The 17,674-nt window shown below is 41.4% G+C and overlaps 2 protein-coding genes, 1 long non-coding RNA gene and 1 other non-coding gene across 26 annotated transcripts in view; 2 read left to right on the plus strand and 2 right to left on the minus strand.

Annotated features, from left to right (window-relative positions):
- Positions 1-663: 663 nt before the first annotated feature.
- VPS29 (VPS29 retromer complex component) lies at positions 664-11,174 on the minus strand. Of its 3 annotated transcripts, none has more exons than XM_001143558.7 (5): positions 11,067-11,145; positions 8,550-8,561; positions 5,053-5,244; positions 2,029-2,264; positions 664-1,161 (listed from the first exon to the last, which is right to left on the minus strand). In XM_001143558.7, the coding sequence occupies exons 1-5, from the start codon at positions 11,067-11,069 to the stop codon at positions 1,044-1,046; spliced, it is 561 nt and encodes a 186-aa protein (XP_001143558.1). In that variant the 5' UTR covers positions 11,070-11,145; the 3' UTR covers positions 664-1,043. The 3 variants fall into 3 exon arrangements, with proteins under 3 accessions (XP_001143558.1, XP_009424524.1, XP_003313988.1); XM_009426249.5 differs by lacking the exon at positions 11,067-11,145 and adding an exon at positions 10,434-10,577; XM_003313940.6 differs by lacking the exon at positions 8,550-8,561 and having other exon boundaries at positions 11,067-11,174.
- LOC112205140 (small nucleolar RNA SNORD50) lies at positions 5,389-5,458 on the minus strand. The gene has a single exon (XR_002938993.1). It is a non-coding gene; the product is annotated as a small nucleolar RNA SNORD50 (small nucleolar RNA).
- Positions 5,871-7,849, plus strand: LOC107967640 (uncharacterized). Its single transcript, XR_001708281.2, has 2 exons — positions 5,871-5,914; positions 7,756-7,849. It is a non-coding gene; the product is annotated as an uncharacterized LOC107967640 (long non-coding RNA).
- The window catches only part of RAD9B (RAD9 checkpoint clamp component B), a 29,566-nt gene continuing 23,056 nt past the window's right edge, over positions 11,165-17,674 (plus strand). For 5 of the 21 annotated variants that reach the window (XR_010147766.1, XR_010147767.1, XR_010147770.1 and 2 more), the window contains exons 1-5: positions 11,216-11,401; positions 11,506-11,846; positions 12,837-12,907; positions 14,654-14,809; positions 15,617-15,731. Coding sequence is in view for 8 of the 21 variants with exons in the window: in XM_063784929.1 (XP_063640999.1) it covers positions 11,786-11,846; positions 12,837-12,907; positions 14,654-14,809; positions 15,617-15,731 (403 nt within the window). In the remaining 13 variants the exon portion in view is untranslated. Of the gene's footprint in view, positions 11,402-11,505; positions 11,847-12,836; positions 12,908-14,653; positions 14,810-15,616; positions 15,732-17,674 lie in introns of all 21 variants that reach the window. The other 16 variants (XR_010147768.1, XR_010147769.1, XM_001142878.7 and 13 more) reach the window with 11 other exon arrangements.

Here is a 17,674-nt window from a genome sequence, read left to right on the forward strand (position 1 = left end):
TTATGAAATTACCACATAAATAACTTGGGACTCTCGGACTAGATTAGGTTGGGAGTAGTTACACTAACAAGAGGATTCTTTACGTTATATATTACTCTAGTATGCTTCCTTGCTAAATTTGTTTTTTTTTTTTTTGAGACGGAGTTATGCTCTTGTTAACCAGGCTGGAGTGCAATGGTGTGATCTCGGCTCACTGCAACCTCCAACTCCAAGATTCAATTGATTCTACTGCCTCAGCCTCCCGAGTAGCTGGGAATACAGGCATGTAGCACCATGCTGGCTAATTTTGTATTTTTAGTACAGACAGGGTTTCACCATGTTGGACAGGCTGGTCTTGAACTCCTGACCTCAGGTGATCCACCTGCCTCGGCCTCCCAAAGTGTTGGGATTAGGGTGTGAGCCACTGTGCCCGGCCCCTAAACTTGTATTTTTAAAACTTTTATTAAACCTTGAAAAATGGAAATAGCAACAGTTTGAAGAATCACTGTTAATGTCGGCATGGTATATTATTTAGCAAATAAAATCTGAGTCCAACATTATGACACAATATAAGAGAAGAGCTCTGAAAGGTCATCTCGTCCACTTTAATATTTATATCCGTAGTTTCACTTGGTTCCTCATTTTTATGTTTTTTTTTAAATTAAATACAGGTTATCAAGAAAGTATAAATGAAAGGTAATTGTTTATTACTGGAGAAGAGAAAAATGTATACAAGAAAGTCTAGATTCTTTCTCCACATGCACTACTTTTGGAATAAAGTTCCAAATATCAACTTTGAAGATACTTACAAGGATAAATTTTTCTTAACAAGTGACCAATTACTGTGTTGTGGACATTTTTTCATAGAATCCATATACTGTAAACTAAATATATTCTTATAGTTTACAGGAAGCTTGGAGCAATTATGTATTAACAGAGAAGATGGTATATTTTACTGCAAAATATTATAAAAGTGATACAATTTTGTGGCTCTTAAATGTTTAATTACTTGATTTCAACAGGACAATGAAAAAAAACCAAAAATCATCAAGACAGGCCTGGCTTTAAGATTTTTTGTATTCGATTCGTTCTACTTTCACATCATCTCCAATTAGCTGATACACATAGGTGACCACTGTAGAAGCCTGGATATCCATCAACACAAATGATGGAATAATGTTTCTAGAAGAAAAAATAAATAATGTCAGTGTTTTGTAGCACAAAGCAGCAGCACTATAAATTTCAATTTAAGATGACTATTTGGATTCAGAGAAATCTGTTACATATCACATGAACAGTTACCAAAAGATTGCCAAAATGGCTAGATTTATTTAAATGGTCACATGTGGCTGGGCACAGTGGCTTACACCTATAATCCCAGCACTCTGGGAGGCTGAGGTGGGTGGATCACCTGAGGTCAGGAGTTCAATACCAGCCTGGCTAACATGGTGAAACCCCATCTCTACTAAAAATACAAGAATTAGCTAGGCGTGGTGGTGGGTACCTATAATCCCGGCTACTTGGGAGACTGAGGCACAAGAATCACTTGAACCCGGGAGACAGAGGTTGCAGTGAGCCAAGATTGCAACACTACACTCCAGCCTAGGTGACAGAGCAAGACTCTGTCTCAAAAAAAAAAAAAAAAGTCACATTTATTTTTATTTATTTATTTATTTATTTATTTATTTATTTATTTATTGAGTCTCCTTCTGTCACCCTGGCTGGAGTACAGAGCCTCAAACGTGGCTCACTGCAGTCTCAACCTCCTAGGCTCAAGTGATCATCCCACCTCAGCCTCCTGTGTAGCTGGGATCACAGGTATGCACCACCACACCCAGCTAATTTTTAAAATTTTTTTGTAGAGACAGGGTCTCACCATATTGTCTAGGCTGGTCTCAAACTCCTGGGCTCAAGCAACCCGCCCTGGTCTCCCGAAGTGCTGGTATTACAGGCATGAGCCACTGTGCCCAGCCACATTTCTTTTACGAAATGTCACACATGCAATTATTTTACTAAAGCCCCCAAATTCCCAAATTCTATACTACTCACGTTTCCAAGGCATTATATGCCCCAGTGGCAGAACCTGGATTAATGTAGAATTTATTTTCATGCTCAAATGCTTCAAATTTGTGTGTGTGTCCCGAGATAAGAATGTCCACATCAAATTGCCTCTGCAACAGGGCTAAGCTGGCCATATCTCCCCATGGAATAACTTGATGTCCATGGATCAGACCAATTTTGAACTGTCCAACAGTCACAACTTTCTGTTCTGGATAATTCAGATTCTAACATAAGAAAAAGACATAAGAAAATATGTATTTTAGAGATACTGATGTTTAAAAAAATCAGTTTGCTTAAATATTCAATCTCCTATGGATGTTTTGATGTAGTACCCCACAACACACACATTTATACATTTTTTTTTTTTTTTTTTGAGACAGAGTGTTGCTGCGTTGCCCAGGCTGGAGTGCAGTGGTACCATCTTGGTTCACTGTAACCTCCGCCTGCCAGGTTCAAGCAATTCTCCTGTCTCAGCCTCCCAAGTAGCTGGGATTACAGGCACCCACCACCACGCCCACCTAATTTTTTTGTATTTTTAGTAGAGACAGAGTCTCACCATGTTGGCCAGGCTGGTTTCAAACTCCTAACCTCAAATGATCCACCTGCCTTGGCCTCCCAAAGCGCTAGGATTACAGGCCTGAGCCACTGTGCCCACCCCACATTTATAAATATTTTATTTCTTCTTGGTCTCTAAGGCTGCATCTATATTTTAAAACATAACTTACTCAATATAAACTGGAATTTATCATGCAACCCCTTCATTGTGTTTATTCCTATAGAATATGGGTTCTTCTGTGCATGCTGTAAATAATTATTCCCCCCAAACTTGTGATTTTCCTTTACCTAAGGCATGTAAGTTAGGGTGTGTTCAAATTATAGCTTAATGTAGCCTTAATACTTTTATAGATAGCTTAAAATAATGAGAGCTAACACTTACATAGTACTTAGTATGAGCCAGGCACTACTGTAGGGGTTTTACAAATATCAACTTAATTAATACAAACAATCCTAGAAGGTTCTATTATGATCCCCACTTTATGGATGATGAAACAGGCAAAGAGGTTGTTTGTCCTTTCATCTCCCCGTCTTTCACCTCCATGCCACCTTTAAATTTATCCAAACTCTTTTTAAAATACAATAAAAAGACAGTATGCCCCTTCAGTTTGGTTTAAGGAACCCCATTAAATAACACAAACCAAGATTAATTGATGAAAATCTTATATTCCCAGAAATACTATATGTATAAACTTTTTTTTTTTTTTTTTTTTTTTTTGAGACAGAGTCTCACTGTGTCGCCCAGGATGGAGTGCAGTGGCGCGATCTCGGCTCACTGCAAACTCTGCCTCCCAGGTTCACGCCATTCTCCTGCCTCAGCTTCCCGAGTAGCTGGGACTACAAGCGCCCACCACCATGCCCAGCTAATTTTTTTTGTATTTTTAGTGGAGACGGGGGTTCACCGTGTTAGCCAGGATGGTCTCGATCTCCTGACCTCGTGATCCACCTGCCTCGGCCTCCCAAAGTGCGGGATTACAGGCGTGAGCCACCGCACCCGGCCTAAAATAAAATTTTCAAACTAGAATCAGGTTTATTATGCTACACCATACAATGTTGGCACTGGCAGGGGTTTTAAAAATCATCCATTCCAGTCATATTTACTAAGGATCAGAAAGGGGAAGTGATCTGCCAAAAATCCCATTATTAACTAACGGGAACTCCAGAACTCCTTACTTTTTTTTTTTGAGATAGAGTTTCACTCTGTCGCCCAGGCTGGAGTGCAGTGGCACAATCTCAGCTCACTGCTAGCTCCGCCTCCCAGGTTCACACCATTCTCCTGCCTCAGCCTCCCAAGTAGCTGGGACGACAGGCGCCCAGCACCACACCTGGCTAATTTTTTTGTATTTTTAGTAGAGATGGGGTTTCACCGTATCAGCCAGGATGGTCTTGATCTTCTGACCTCATGATCCACCCACCTAGGCCTCCCAAAGTGCTGGGATTACAGGCGTGAGCCACCGTACCCGGCCCAGAACTCCTTACTTTTTTTCTTTAAAGTCAGGTTTATTGAGGCGTAATTTGCACAAAGTAAAATCTTACTTTTTCATGTATAATATGATGGGTTTTGACAAATGCACATGGCTGTGTAAGCACTGCCACACTAAAGATACAGAGCAGCTCTATCACTCCTTCAAAACTCCCTCATGCCCTATAAAGTCAACCTTTGAGAAAGGAAGCCACAGGAGGGTTGCCAGCAGAGAAGTGATGTGATCTTACTTTACTTAAAAAGGATCACGCTGGTTGCTAGTTGGAGAATAAACTGGAAGGAGCAAGGGTAGAATTAGGAAGTTGGAATACAAGAAAATGATACGGTGGCTTGGAATAAAGTTAGTAGAGGTAGCGGCGGTGAAAAGTTCATAATAAAAACTTTATAAACTTGACTGAGTGTGGTGGCTCATGCCTGTAATCCCAGCACTTTAGGAGGCTGAGGCGGGAGGATCACCTGAGGTCACGAGTTCGAGACCAGCCTTGCCAACACGGCAAAACGCCATCTCTACTAAAAAAAAAAATAGCTGGATGTGATGGTGTGCGCCTGTAGTCTCAGCTACTTGGGAGGTTAGGCAGGAGAATCGGTTGAACCTGAGAGGCAGAGGTTTCAGGGAGCCAAGATTGTGCCACTGCATTCCAGCCTGGGCGACAGAGCAAGACTCCATCTCAAAAAAAACAAAAACAAACAAAAAAAACTTTATAAATTAAACGACAGCATAAAACAGTAACAAAGCCACTTTTATTCAGTATCTATTTAGTTAGAATAAGTATTTAATGTTTACTAGGTGATCTAAATCAGTGATTTTCAAATAGTAAGGGAGGGGCATGATGTATAGTAATTTTACATTTGGAAAAGAAAAAGGGGAAAAAAAAAAACCTTACCAGTTGAGAAACCCTGGTCTAAAGATAAAGCTTATGTAAGTAATAATCAAGAAAGGGAGATACTTGAGAAGGGAAAGGGAAATACATCACCTCATCGAAGTCTCCTCTCACAATATGAACATCACCAGCCAGAGTCTTGAGATAGTCATAACTCTCTTTGGTGCAAAGGTTTCCTGTGCAGAGAATGTGCTGAATTTTTCCTGGCACCAGGAGTTTTTTGAATTTAGCTGGCAAACTGTTGCACCGGTGTGGGATGTGCAGATCTCCTAATACCAACACCAACTTTAAAGTGTCAAGGTGAGATAAAGCATAATGTTAAACACAATATCAAAACAAAATAGTCTCCTCTTGTAAGCCCCCTTTTAAGTCTCGTAAGAGATCCCGAATCCCAGAAATTATTCATAGGGTTCCTATCATGACTATTTAATCTCAGAAGCTGAATCTGTACGTATTTTTCTTCAGGTCATCAGCTTTGGGATAGGTTTCATCATTGATTGTATCATGACAATTTAAACAGACATACTTATGGTAATGTACTTTGTTCTAAATCAATCTTATTTTGGTTGTAAACAGTTGCATATATAAAATACAGGTAATCATTCTATTTACCAAGAGTGAAATCAAGCATTCTAAAGTGATTCATTTAGAGACCTGTAAATACACTGAATTTTAAAAATTACAAAATGTAAAGTATACTACTGGGCCCTATAGAATTTGGCATTTTTAAAGACTGATATGATAATTCATATTTCTGCAGTTGTAACATGAAATGATATATTAATCCCAGAAATATTTAAGGAAATTGTTAATAGAGAAAAAAGTTAATTATGTAATTTATCTGTACTAGACTGACAACTATGTGCAAGCATAATAGCCAAAATTTGATATTTTTGTTACTTCAAACTATTAGGTGTACGTTACAGAGATATACAACAGCCTTCAGTTTCATCAGGTAAATGTGTGCTTTTGAATTATAATCTTTGATATCTTCACTTTCCTTCATTATTAGAAGTCCTCACTGTCATATTTTTATGGTCTGGATTAAATTGCTCATATATCCTCGGTATAGTTCCCCAACTTAAAAAAAAGAAAACATTTTCACAATCTTTCATGTATATTAGAGCATTAAAACAAAAAAGAGATCAGCTAAATAAGTGATAAATTTAGCATAAGGTGGTTTAGAGCTGCAACATAGTCTCAGATGACAAAAGTAAATTTTGCTTTTAAATATAAAAGAATATAAACCCCAATCCTGTACAATTTCTTTCTTTCTTTTTTTTTTTTTTTTTTTTGAGACGGAGTCTCACTCTGTCGCCCAGGCTGGAGTGCAGTGGTGCGATCTCGGCTCACTGCAACCTCCGCCTCCTGGGTTCAAATGATTCTCCTGCCTCAGCTTCCCAAGTAGCTGGGACTACAGGCGTGTGCCACCATGCCCAGCTAATTTTTGTATTTTTAGTAAAGATAGGGTTTCACCATGTTGGCCAGGCTGGTCTGGAACTCCTGACCTCAGGTGATCCACCCACCTCCGCCTCCCAAAGTGCTAGGATTACAGGCATGAGTCACCACGCCTGGCCTAATTTAAAAATTTCAAGATTTGAGAAACAACATTAATTTAGCCATTTAACAGAATACTGTTAGAAAGATCATTTAAAAATAGTATCTGTCTGGCCGAGTGCGGTGGCTCACACCTGTAATCCCAGCACTTTGGGAGGCCGAGGTGGGCAGAATACTTGAGGTCAGGAGTTCGAGACCAGCCTGGCCAACATGGTAAAACACTGTCTTTACTAAAAAGAAAAATACAAAAGTTAGCCAGGCACGGTGGCAGGCGCCTGTAATCCCAGCTACTTGGGAGGCTGAGGCAGGAGAATTGCTTGAACTCAGGAGGCGGAGGTTGCAGTGAGCTGAGATGGCACTGGCACTGGCACTGGATGCCACTGGCACTCCAGCCTGGGCAGCAGAGTGAGACTCTGTCTCAAAACAAACAAACAAAAAATTAGTATCTATCCTCCAAAGGACAACAGAATCAATTTTTTTTTTTTTTTTTTGAGACGGAATTTTGCTCTTGTCGCCCAGGCTGGAGTGCAATGGTGCAATCTCGGCTCACTGCAACCTCTGCCTCCCAGGTTCATGCAGTTCTCCTGCCTCAGCCTCCCGAGTAGGGATTACAAGCGCTCTCCACTACACCCAGCTAATTTTTGTATTTTTAGTAGAGACAGGGTTTCACCGTGTTGGCCAGGCTGGTCTCCAACATCTGACCTCAGGTGACCCACCTGCCCTGGCCTCCCAAACTGCTAGGATTATAGGCGTGAGCCACTGCGCCCAGCCCAACAGAATCAATTTCTTCATGTTGATCAGTATAAGCACCTTCATTCTATACAAAATGTTTTCCTTTACAGATATTGCATGCATAAATGTACATGCCCTTTAACTGCTTTTAAAGGCATGACTATTCTTTAATATTATCAAAGAAAACATTAAATAGCTAATAGGATAAAACAAAATAGTTTTGCCACTGCAGACTTTGTAAATGAAAATTAATCAAACAAACAAAATGTGTGAAATTAAAATGATTACCAAAAGAAGCTTGATTCATCTTGCAACAAAAATTAAAATTATTGCAAAGAAAAGGAACTGTTACCAGGACACAGAGTTATCGGGACATAGTTTGTAATCTCAAAGTAACACAAGGTTATGAAATTAGCACACTTTAAATTGTTAAGTAAGATTCTTCTTTATAAAGACTAGTTTCAGCAGGTATTTGTTGTATGACCTATATTAATTGTTTCAATGCAGATCTCAGTGGACAAAACATCTGTAAAACTAAAAACCACTATGAAGTTTCCACCCTCACTGGTAATCAACATAAAAGTACCTGGATATAGAACAATCTTCATTTTAGAGGGGGATTCCTTCTGATATGGATTGAAGTACATAGTTAGTATGGGAATCTTGCTTTGAGAAAAAGGTAAAAATAATAGATTTCTATATTTAAAAGAAGAAGAAGAACAACAACAACAACCACCACCCCAAACTCATAAAAGGGTATATGTCTACAACAGGTTGAAATGTTTGGTACTAATAATGAATGAGCTGTTCAATCTGAATGTACCAGAAAGAACATTAGTAAGACATGGTACTTTATAATGCTTGATGACCTAATTCTATAAAGTACTGTGGATTATCTCCAAGACTCAAGACTATTAGCAGTCTAAAGATATAACTGTATGAATGACCACACAATCATTTCAAATTAGTAGGGATCCTTACTAGGACAGAATCCTCTGGTTTCCTGCTGATGACAAAGTTATGGGGAAATAGTGTTACATAACACGGGTCATACTTTGAAACATGTTCCCACCCAAATTCCACACTTTGACAAATCGGGATAGACATAGATGATAGAGTCCTTTAAGAAAGCAAAAGATCCTGGAAATGGTAGTCTTATTAAATTGAAATAAAGAGCCAACCCAATCAAAGCATAGGAATTCGGTTACTTCCTTTCAACAGACCTTAAAAGGGTAAGAAATCCAGTCAGTAAACAGCCACCCAACCACCACTGTTAGTAGGAGCTAAGTGAAGAAACTTACTCTGTGCCCAGCCTTAGTGGAATGAAGAAGTTGATTGCAGACAGGGGGGATGAAAAAAAAAGGGTGAAACATGACCAATGTTAAAAGAAAGCAACAAAAAGAAACCAAAAAAAAAAAAAAAAAGAGAACAAAAAACCCATACCAAATGAGCAAACAATTGTTAATGATTTCTGAGTGTTATGAAAGAAAATGTTAAAAATCAGCTGTGCTCAAAACAATACCAAAATAAATATTTGCTTTATTTTTGAACATGACACACACACTTTTTAATAAATTTGTCTTGTCAGTTTCTCCTACTTTTCCTAATCTTGTTCTGTACATCGACTTCCATCTCTGTTTTCCATTCTGTTTAGATTTTTATAAGATTTTATAAAATAATGAATTTAGATTTCTACAAGACACTGGAAAATTTATCATCAGTAATAGCTGAAAGGCTAACATTTTCTGGATTCTTAGGGTTTAATTATTCAAGTATATGGATCTTAATTATCTTACATTCAAAATTCTAGTAGCTGGAAAATTATGCTGCGGCTAGGTGATTTTTTGTAGCTGATGCAACACAGCACCATGAATACATTATCAAGTGTTGAACAAATCAACTAAAGGTGAAGACAAAATAATAAAAACAAACACATTTATTCAGGTAAAACTGGACCTTTCCCACACCTGAATTTGCTGCCCACAGACTCTGGACACTGTACTGAGTGTTGAACGTCTGTATCCTTTGCCAAATAAAATGCTTTTAATCATGAAAGAACTGGCTAATGCTAAATTTTTCCCAGTTCTATTTCATATGAAAAATGATGTTCCAGTACAACTACCCTAAATAAGAGGGATCACTTCTCAAACAACTTGAGAAACATTAATATTTTGAAACCATGGCAAGTAATTATGTCTTCTCCCATGGATAGGTGTCTCGAAATTACTGTAAACGGATTACTTTAAATTGGAGTCTGTTTAGAAGCAAAAATTAAAAGTGAGATTAAAGATTTTAAAGAAGCATGCACCATAAATCTCTGGCTGCCATGTCTGTAAGTCCCCCTCTTGAAAAGGCTGTTTGTCATGCAATAGTAAATCTTAAAAATGCATAGCTTCTTTGGTTTCCTTGTAAAAATAAAAAAGAATGCAATAAATGCCTGTCAGAGGTAGACGTCCCTTTACAGCCAACCTCCATCAACACAAATATGAAGATAATCACAGCTCCATTTCAAACAATTGATTTTTTTTTTTTTTTTTGAGCAGCAGCAAGATTTATTGTGAAGAGCGAAAGAACAAAGCTTACACAGGGTGGAAGGGGACCCGAGTGGGTTGCCCCAAACAATTGACTTTTTAAGAGTCAAAGGCACCTTTGAAAATATGATTACAGGCCGGGCGCGGTGGCTCACGCCTGTAACCCCAGCACTTTGGGAGGCCGAGGCGGGTGGATCACCTGAGGTCGGGAGGTAGAGACCAGCCTGACCAACATGGTGAAACCCCGTGTCTACTAAAAATACAAAAATTTAGACGGGCTTGGTGGCGGGCGCCTGTAATCCCAGCTACTCGGGAGGCTGAGGCAGGAGCTGAGGCTTGAACCCGGGTGGCATTGCAGTGAGCCGAGATCGCGGCATTGCACTCCAGCCTGGGCGACAGAGCGAGACTCCATCTCAAAAAGAAAGAAAGAAAATATGATTACAGCTCTGAGTCCTCTCTAGTAGAGGCCCCCAGTTTTTATGTAGGAAGGTCTGAGGGGCACCAAACTACTGGGGGTGAAGGGGTGATTGCTTGAAGGTGGCTGGGGGAGACTAGGCAAGTCTCCAACACCGGCACTCTCCCCAGAAAAATGTGTATATTCACAAAAATTTCCCAACAGTTTCAATGAGTTCACACATCATTAAGGAATCCTACCCTAAAGAGGCGTAGCAACCCGTGGAAAGAAATAGTTCCAGCAATTGCAAGTGCCAAATCCCGCCCTCTGAGAGCACACCTGCTCATCTCAATGGCAGCTAGATGTTATTTCAGGAGCGAGGAGGGTGGTTTATTCCCTTTCCCTAGATGGCAAACTTAAACGGGTACGAAATTCTGCTCGCTACTTCCTGTTCTGCATCCGAGAGGCCAGCTTCCACCACTACACCCCAACCAGCGGGAGGTACTTTTTGCGGGAAACGAGTAGGAAACGTCTGGAAACGGAGGACCGTGCCCCTATCCCCGGAACATTCGAGGTAGAGGACCAAAGGCCTTCCCTGGCTCGGGCGTGCGTGTCTCGTGACAGGTCGGGCTGCTTAGAGGGGCCTTTTTACCTCTTGGATGGCCTCTGGCCCCTTGGGGCCGGGATACGAGACCTAGGCCAGCCGCACCCAGAGGTGGCCGCTCCCTTCCTTCCCTAGACCTCTTCTGGGCCTTTCCCAGGCCAGCGCCTGGGCCCTGACGCCGAGGCCTCCGGGATTTCCCAATTCCTCGCCCTGGGCCTCCCTACGGCTCCCAACAACGCAGCACCCCACCCGAGAGCCAGGCCTTGGTCGCCGCAGCTGCAGCCCTCACCATCCTGTCACCAGACTCCGCTCAGTCACCACCACCGTCGCCGCCCTCTTCCTCAGGCTCCTCGGCGACCCGCCCACTTAACCGCAACCAATGAGAGCAGAGGGAGACAGAAATTGCCCTACGGAGGCCCGCACGGACCCTTCTCCGCCGTAAAGCCGTTTGGGAACTTGTGGAGACGGGGTGGTAGAGTGCAGAGACGAGATCGCGAAGCTTTGAAAAGCGCGGGCAACATCCGGGCACCTGGGCCGTCGAGCTGAGGCGCGCCTTCTGAGCCTGCTTTTTAGGGCGGATGGCAGCCATGCTGAAGTGCGTGATGAGCGGCAGTCAGGTGAAAGGTGGAGCGGCCTTTGTTGTCTTCCCATTTAGCAGAGAGAAAAGCAGACGTTAATAGGTCGTCCCTACCATTGTCTAATTTTTCCTCTTTGCCTTTATGCGCAAGGACTGAGGACGCACGCCCTGGCCACAGCCCCACCCACTCAAGTCCCTGTTAACTTCTGAGGGGAGGATGAGGACCCATCTCGTGTTACTTAGAGGCAGATGTAATATGGGTGGTATCCGGGAAATAGAGTTGTACCATCGGGCCACAAACTCGGGATGCTGAGGACTGCATGGGGAAGAGTTGAGAGAAAAAAATAATGTTTGGACAGTAAAAGTATTTTTGTGCCAAGAGAACAGCATTAACCTGTTTTTTTTTCCCCCAGATTCTACCATTTTTAAAAATGTATGAACTTGGAAAAGTCACTAAATCTCTTTGGGGCTTAGTTTCTAAAACGGAAACGGGTAATGACAGCACCTTCGTCACAGAGTTTGTTTGGAGGCAATGAAATGGAAATGCGTGTAAAGAGCCCAGTAATAGATGGAATGTACAAGAACTATTAGTGTTGTAAACGGCGCTTTCAAAATGGAAGTTAGGCCGGGTGCAGTGCCTCACGCCTGTAATCCTAGCACTTTGGGAGGCCAAGGCGGGTGGATCACCTTAGGTCGGGAGTTCGAGACCATCCTGACCAACATGATGAAACCCCAACATGATGAAACCCCGTCTCTACTAAACATACAAAAATTAGCCGGGCTTAGTGGTGGGCGCCTGGAATCCCAAGCTACTGGGAAGGCTGAGGCGAGAGGATCGATTGAGCCCGGGAGGTTGAGGCTGCAGTGAGTTGAGCTCGCGCCACTGCACTCCAGCCTGAGTGTCAGAGTGAGACTCTGTCTCAAAAAAAATAAAAATAAAAAGAACATTAACAGTGTCATACGGGATCAGACTAGTGTGTTTTCCAGCCCTAAATGTGTTCTGTGGTGGGGAAATCTGGCTGCCCTCAAACATCAGAGATGTATGCTGAATATCCCTAATTTCTCTCTCATGACTTGTTGTGACTTGGCTATCAAGCTATTAAAACCACTTCAGATTATCTTCTCTATGCACTGTTTTCACAGTTTTTGGGGGGTCAAATACATTTATCTAAATCAAGTTGTAAAATACATTAGTATGGAAATTGGTTTGCCACAGTAGCTCCATGCAACACTGTAAACATATAGAAGGACAAATTTCGGTCAATTTTATCATTTCACACACTACAAATTTATTGAGCCCTGACTATGTGTCTGGCATTTTGCCAAGGGTATTATACTGTATTAAAGTAATATAGCATTAGTCTGTAAGATACTGTTATTTTTGAATTTCTCTTGAGTCCTCTGAATGCTGAACTAGTCTTGTGATTTGTTTTTATTGTTAGAGGGAAAGAATATAAGCATCACCTTTCTTTTTCTCCATAGTATTTGGGAAAGCAGTTCAAGCTCTATCACGAATTAGTGACGAGTTCTGGCTAGACCCATCTAAAAAAGGTGTAAGTAAGAAAGTTAACAGATCACGTATCAAGGCAAGAGGAGATGTTTAAAGATCCCAGTCCAGATTGAATGTTAACTAGGAAATCCAGAAATTGTAATTATCCCTTTCACTGTTTATCTTTATTTTACATATCTGAATACACTTAGAGCATGGTAAAGTTGAAAATATGCAGATAAGCTTGATTGATTTAAACTGGAAGTCACAAACTGGTAGTTAAGAGACTAGCTACGGTCTGCAGGAATGTTTGTTGGCCTGCACTGTTTTTGTTTTTTTTTTTTAATTTGAAATAATTTCCAACATTTAAAAATTGAGGCCGGGCGCGATGGCTCACGCCTGTAATCCCAGCACTTTGGGAGGCCGAGGTGGGTGGATCACCTGAGGTCAGGAGTTCGAGACTAGCCTGGTCCACATGGTGAAACTCCTTCTCTACTAAAAATATAAAAATTAGCCTGGCATGGTGGTGGGCACCTGTAATCCCAGCTACTCGGGAGGCTGAGGTGGGAGAATTGCTTGAATTTAGCAGATGGAGGTTGCAGTGAGTGAGCCGACATGGTGCCACTGCACTCCAGCCTGGGCAACAGAGTGAGAGTGAGACTCCGTCCCAAAAAAAAAAAAAAAAAAAAAAATTGAGTCAAATTTTTCCTGCTTCTCTTGAAAATTCAGAAGACCTGACAGTTTTGGGACTGCATTCATTCCCAAGTGGAAGTAGTTGGCTGAAACTGAGTAATGGTTTCCCCCCTTAGACAAGGTGTGAGACCGCCAATATGCTGTAACTCCCTTATATATTGCAACTCCCTTATATATTGCCTTTTGCCATTTCACACATTAAGGTTAAGGCTCATGACTGGGTGTGGTACTTCACAAATGTAATCCCAGCACTTTGGGAGGCTGAGACAGGAGGATCACTTGAGCCCAGGAGTTCGAGACCAGCCTGAGCAACAAAGCAAGACACTACCTGTCTCTACAAAAAAATTTTAAAAATTAGTCGGGTGTTGTGTTGTGTGCCTGTAGTCCCAGCTACTTGGAAGGCTGAGAGGAGGGAGGATTGGTTGAGGCCAGGGGTTTGGAGGCTGCAGTGAGCTGCGATGGTACCATTGCCCTCCAGCCTGGCCAACAGGCTGGTTTTTTGAAAAAAAGTAAAAAAGAAATTAAAAGAAAGTTAAGGCCCCTGTAGGCATTTACTATTTTATGTTTTCAACATGTAAACTTTTAGATTTAACACATATATGTATTCAATATAATATACATATATGTATACACCTATATATACGTACATGCATGTATATATACATGTATGTACACCTATATGTATGTATATATATAGGTGTATAATAAATTAACAGACTTGTCCTGAATGCCATTTAAACTATCAAGTATAGAATACAGGTTATGTCTTGTATATATTATAGGTGTACCTATATGTATATATATGCAAATTCAATACAGACTATATAGGGCAGTCCATAATTAACATCCCATGTTCTTATTTGAACACATTTAACTGTGATGTTAAACATAATGACGTTTTCTGAATCAAGCTATTATGTAAAGAAAGTTTATTTTCTCCTAAATTTTTTTAAAATAAAAAAATAGAGGTGGGGTCTTGCTCTGTTGGCCAGGCTGGTCTCAGACTCCTGGCTTCCATCCATCCTCCTGCCTTGGCTTCCCAAAGTGCTTGGATTACAGGTTCATGGGAGCCACCATGCGCAACCTCTCCTAAATAGTTTTTATCTTATTTTTCTAGCTTGCTCTAAGATGTGTGAATTCTTCTCGGTCAGCATATGGATGTGTCCTGTTCTCTCCTGTGTTTTTTCAACATTATCAATGGTCAGCTTTAGTGAAAATGAGTGAAAATGAACTTGACACAACACTGAATTTAAAATGCAAATTGGGAATGAAGGTAAATATAAGTGGCCCTGGTTTTCTCTTATTCTGTAGAAATATTCATTATATAGGACATAACCTGTATTCTATACTTAATAGTTTAAATGGCATTCAGGACAAATCTGTTCATTATTATTATTATTTTTGAGACAGAGTCTCGCTTTCTTACCCAGGCTGGAGTGCAGTGGTGCAATCTTGGCTCACTGCAACCTCCGCCTCCCAGTTTCAAGTGATTTTCGTGCCTCAGCCTCCCAAGTAGCTGGGATTATAGGCGTGTGCCACCATGCCTGGCTAATTTTTGTGTTTTTAATAGAGATGAGGGTTTCGCCATGTTGGCCAGGCTGGTCTTGAACTCCTGACCTCAAGTGATCTGCCCACCTCGGCCTCCCAAAGTGCTGGGATTACAGGCGTGAGCCAGTGCACCTGGCCAAGTCTGTTCATTTTTTTTTTGAGACGAAGTCTCGCTTTGTTGCCCAGGCTGGAGTGCAGTGGCACAATCTCGGCTCACTGCAAGCTCTGCCTCCCAGGTTCACGCCATTCTCCTGCCTCAGCCTCCCGAGTAGCTGGGACTTACAGGCGCCCGCCACCACGCCTGGCTAATTTTTTGTATTTTTAGTAGAGACGGGGTTTCACTGTGTTAGCCAGGATGGTCTCGATCTCCTGACCTCGTGATCTGCCCGCCTCTGCCTCCCAAAGTGCTGGGATTACAGGCGTGAGCCACCGCGCCTGGCCAAGTCTGTTCATTTATGAATGCATATACTTTTGTTTCTAAAATGAATCAACCATGTTAAGTATGTGCTTAATATGTATATTTCTGTTACAGTCAATTTTGCCCATCTTTAGATGTCTGAATTCCCTTGAAAGAAATATAGAGAAGTGCAGAATATTCACCAGATCTGATAAATGCAAAGTAGTTATTCAATTCTTCTACAGACATGGTAGGTATAATTAAAAGTGGTTTAAAATACTGTGTTTTTTTCTCAATAGTTTTCATGTTTAGAACATTGATATTTCATGTCAAGATTTCTCGTTACATTATTGCTTAGAGTGTGTGTAGTTAAGTGGTAGGGCAGTTTGAAGTACTATCCTTTTTTTTTTTTTGAGATGGAGTCTTGCTCTGTCGCCAAGGCTGGAGTGCAATGCCGCCATCTCAGCTCACTGCGACCTCCACCTCGTGGGTTCAAGCAGTTCTCCCGCCTCAGCCTCCCAAGTAGCTGGGATTACAGGCACCTGCCATCATGCCCAGCTAATTTTTGTATTTTTAGTAGAGACGGGGTTTCACTGTGTTGGCCAGGCTGATCTCGAACTCCTGACCTCAGGTGATCTGCCGGCCTTGACCTCCCAAAGTGCTGGGATTGCAGGTGTGAACTACCGCGCCTGGCTGTATTTCTTAATTTAATCTTACATTTATTATAATATATTTTCATTTCAGCATATATTTATAGTCTTTAAATTGTTTCCTATAAAATACTAATAATTTAACATTATTTTTTCCTTCTTTGAACTTCAGTTCATTTAATAGCAGAATGATTCAAAGAGCATGATTAAAAGCATAGCAAGCCTTGACATCACAAAGATGTGGGTGTAAATTCTTCTCCACTTCTTATTAGTTTTGGGACAGTGCATAAGCTCTCTGAATCTTCATTCCTTACTGTGAAGTGGAGATGATCATGCCTACCCACAAGTTACGGGGTGATTGTGAGGATGAAGTGAGATCACATATGTAAAGTACATACCGCAGTACCTGCCCCAGGGGAAGTACTTGTTAGTGATTGCTGTTACTATAATTATCCTCTTTCCTTATCTCCAACTAGATTTTAGACAGAAAGTGAATACTTGGTATTCAGTATCTCTCAAGTAGCTTACTTGAATCATGTCCAGTAAGTATTTGTGATTGGTTAATTATTTAATGGTTTTTATAGGGTAGTTATATGATACTATGCTTTAGGTTACAAGTAACAAATAAAAACAGACGGTCCAACTCAAACTAGCTTAAAAAATAAAGTATTGGCTCATGTAAACAAAAAATTCAAAATTAAGTCACAGGCATGGTTGTTTTTGTTTTTGTTCTTAATTTTTGTAGAGTCAGGGTCTCGTCATGTTGCCCAGGCTGGTCTCAAACTCCTGGGCTCAAGCAATTCTCCTGCCTTGGCCTCCCAGAGTGCTGGGATTACAGGCATGAGCCACCGCCATGGTTTGATCCAGGGTGCAGCTTCTTTTCTTTTCTTTTCTTTTTTTTGAAACAAAGTCTCACTCTGTCACCCAGGATGGAGCAGGATGGAGTGCAGTGGCGTGATCTTGGCTCACTGCAGCCTTGACTTCCCAGACTCAGTGATCCTCCTACCTCAGCCTCCAGAGTAGCTGGGATCACAGGAGCGTGCCACCATACCTGGCTAATTTTTTTATTTTAATTTTTTTGAGACGGAGTCTGGTTCTGTCGCCCAGGCTGGAGTGCAGTGGTGCGATCTCAGCTCACTGCAAGCTCTGCCTCCTGGGTTCACGCCATTCTCCTGCCTCAGCCTCTCGAGTAGTTGGGACTACAGGCGCCTGCCACCATGCCCAACTAACTTTTTTTTTGTATTTTTAGTAGAGACGGGGTTTCAACATCTTAGCCAGGATGATCTCGATCTCCTGACCTCGTGATCTGCCCTCCTTGGCCTTCCAAAGTGCTGGAATTACAGGCATAAGCCACCATGCCCGGCCCTAATTTTTTATATTGTTTGTAGAGATGGGGTTTCACCATGTTGCCCAGGCTGGTCTTGAACTCTTGGGCTCAAGTGATCTGCTTGCCTCAGCCTCCCAAGTGCTGGGATTACAGGAATGAGCAACCACGCCCACCACACCTGGCTAATTTTTTTTTCACACCTGGCTAATTTTTAAA

This window comes from Pan troglodytes, chromosome 10 (assembly GCF_028858775.2).
Source record: "Pan troglodytes isolate AG18354 chromosome 10, NHGRI_mPanTro3-v2.0_pri, whole genome shotgun sequence".
NCBI lineage: Eukaryota > Metazoa > Chordata > Mammalia > Primates > Hominidae > Pan > Pan troglodytes.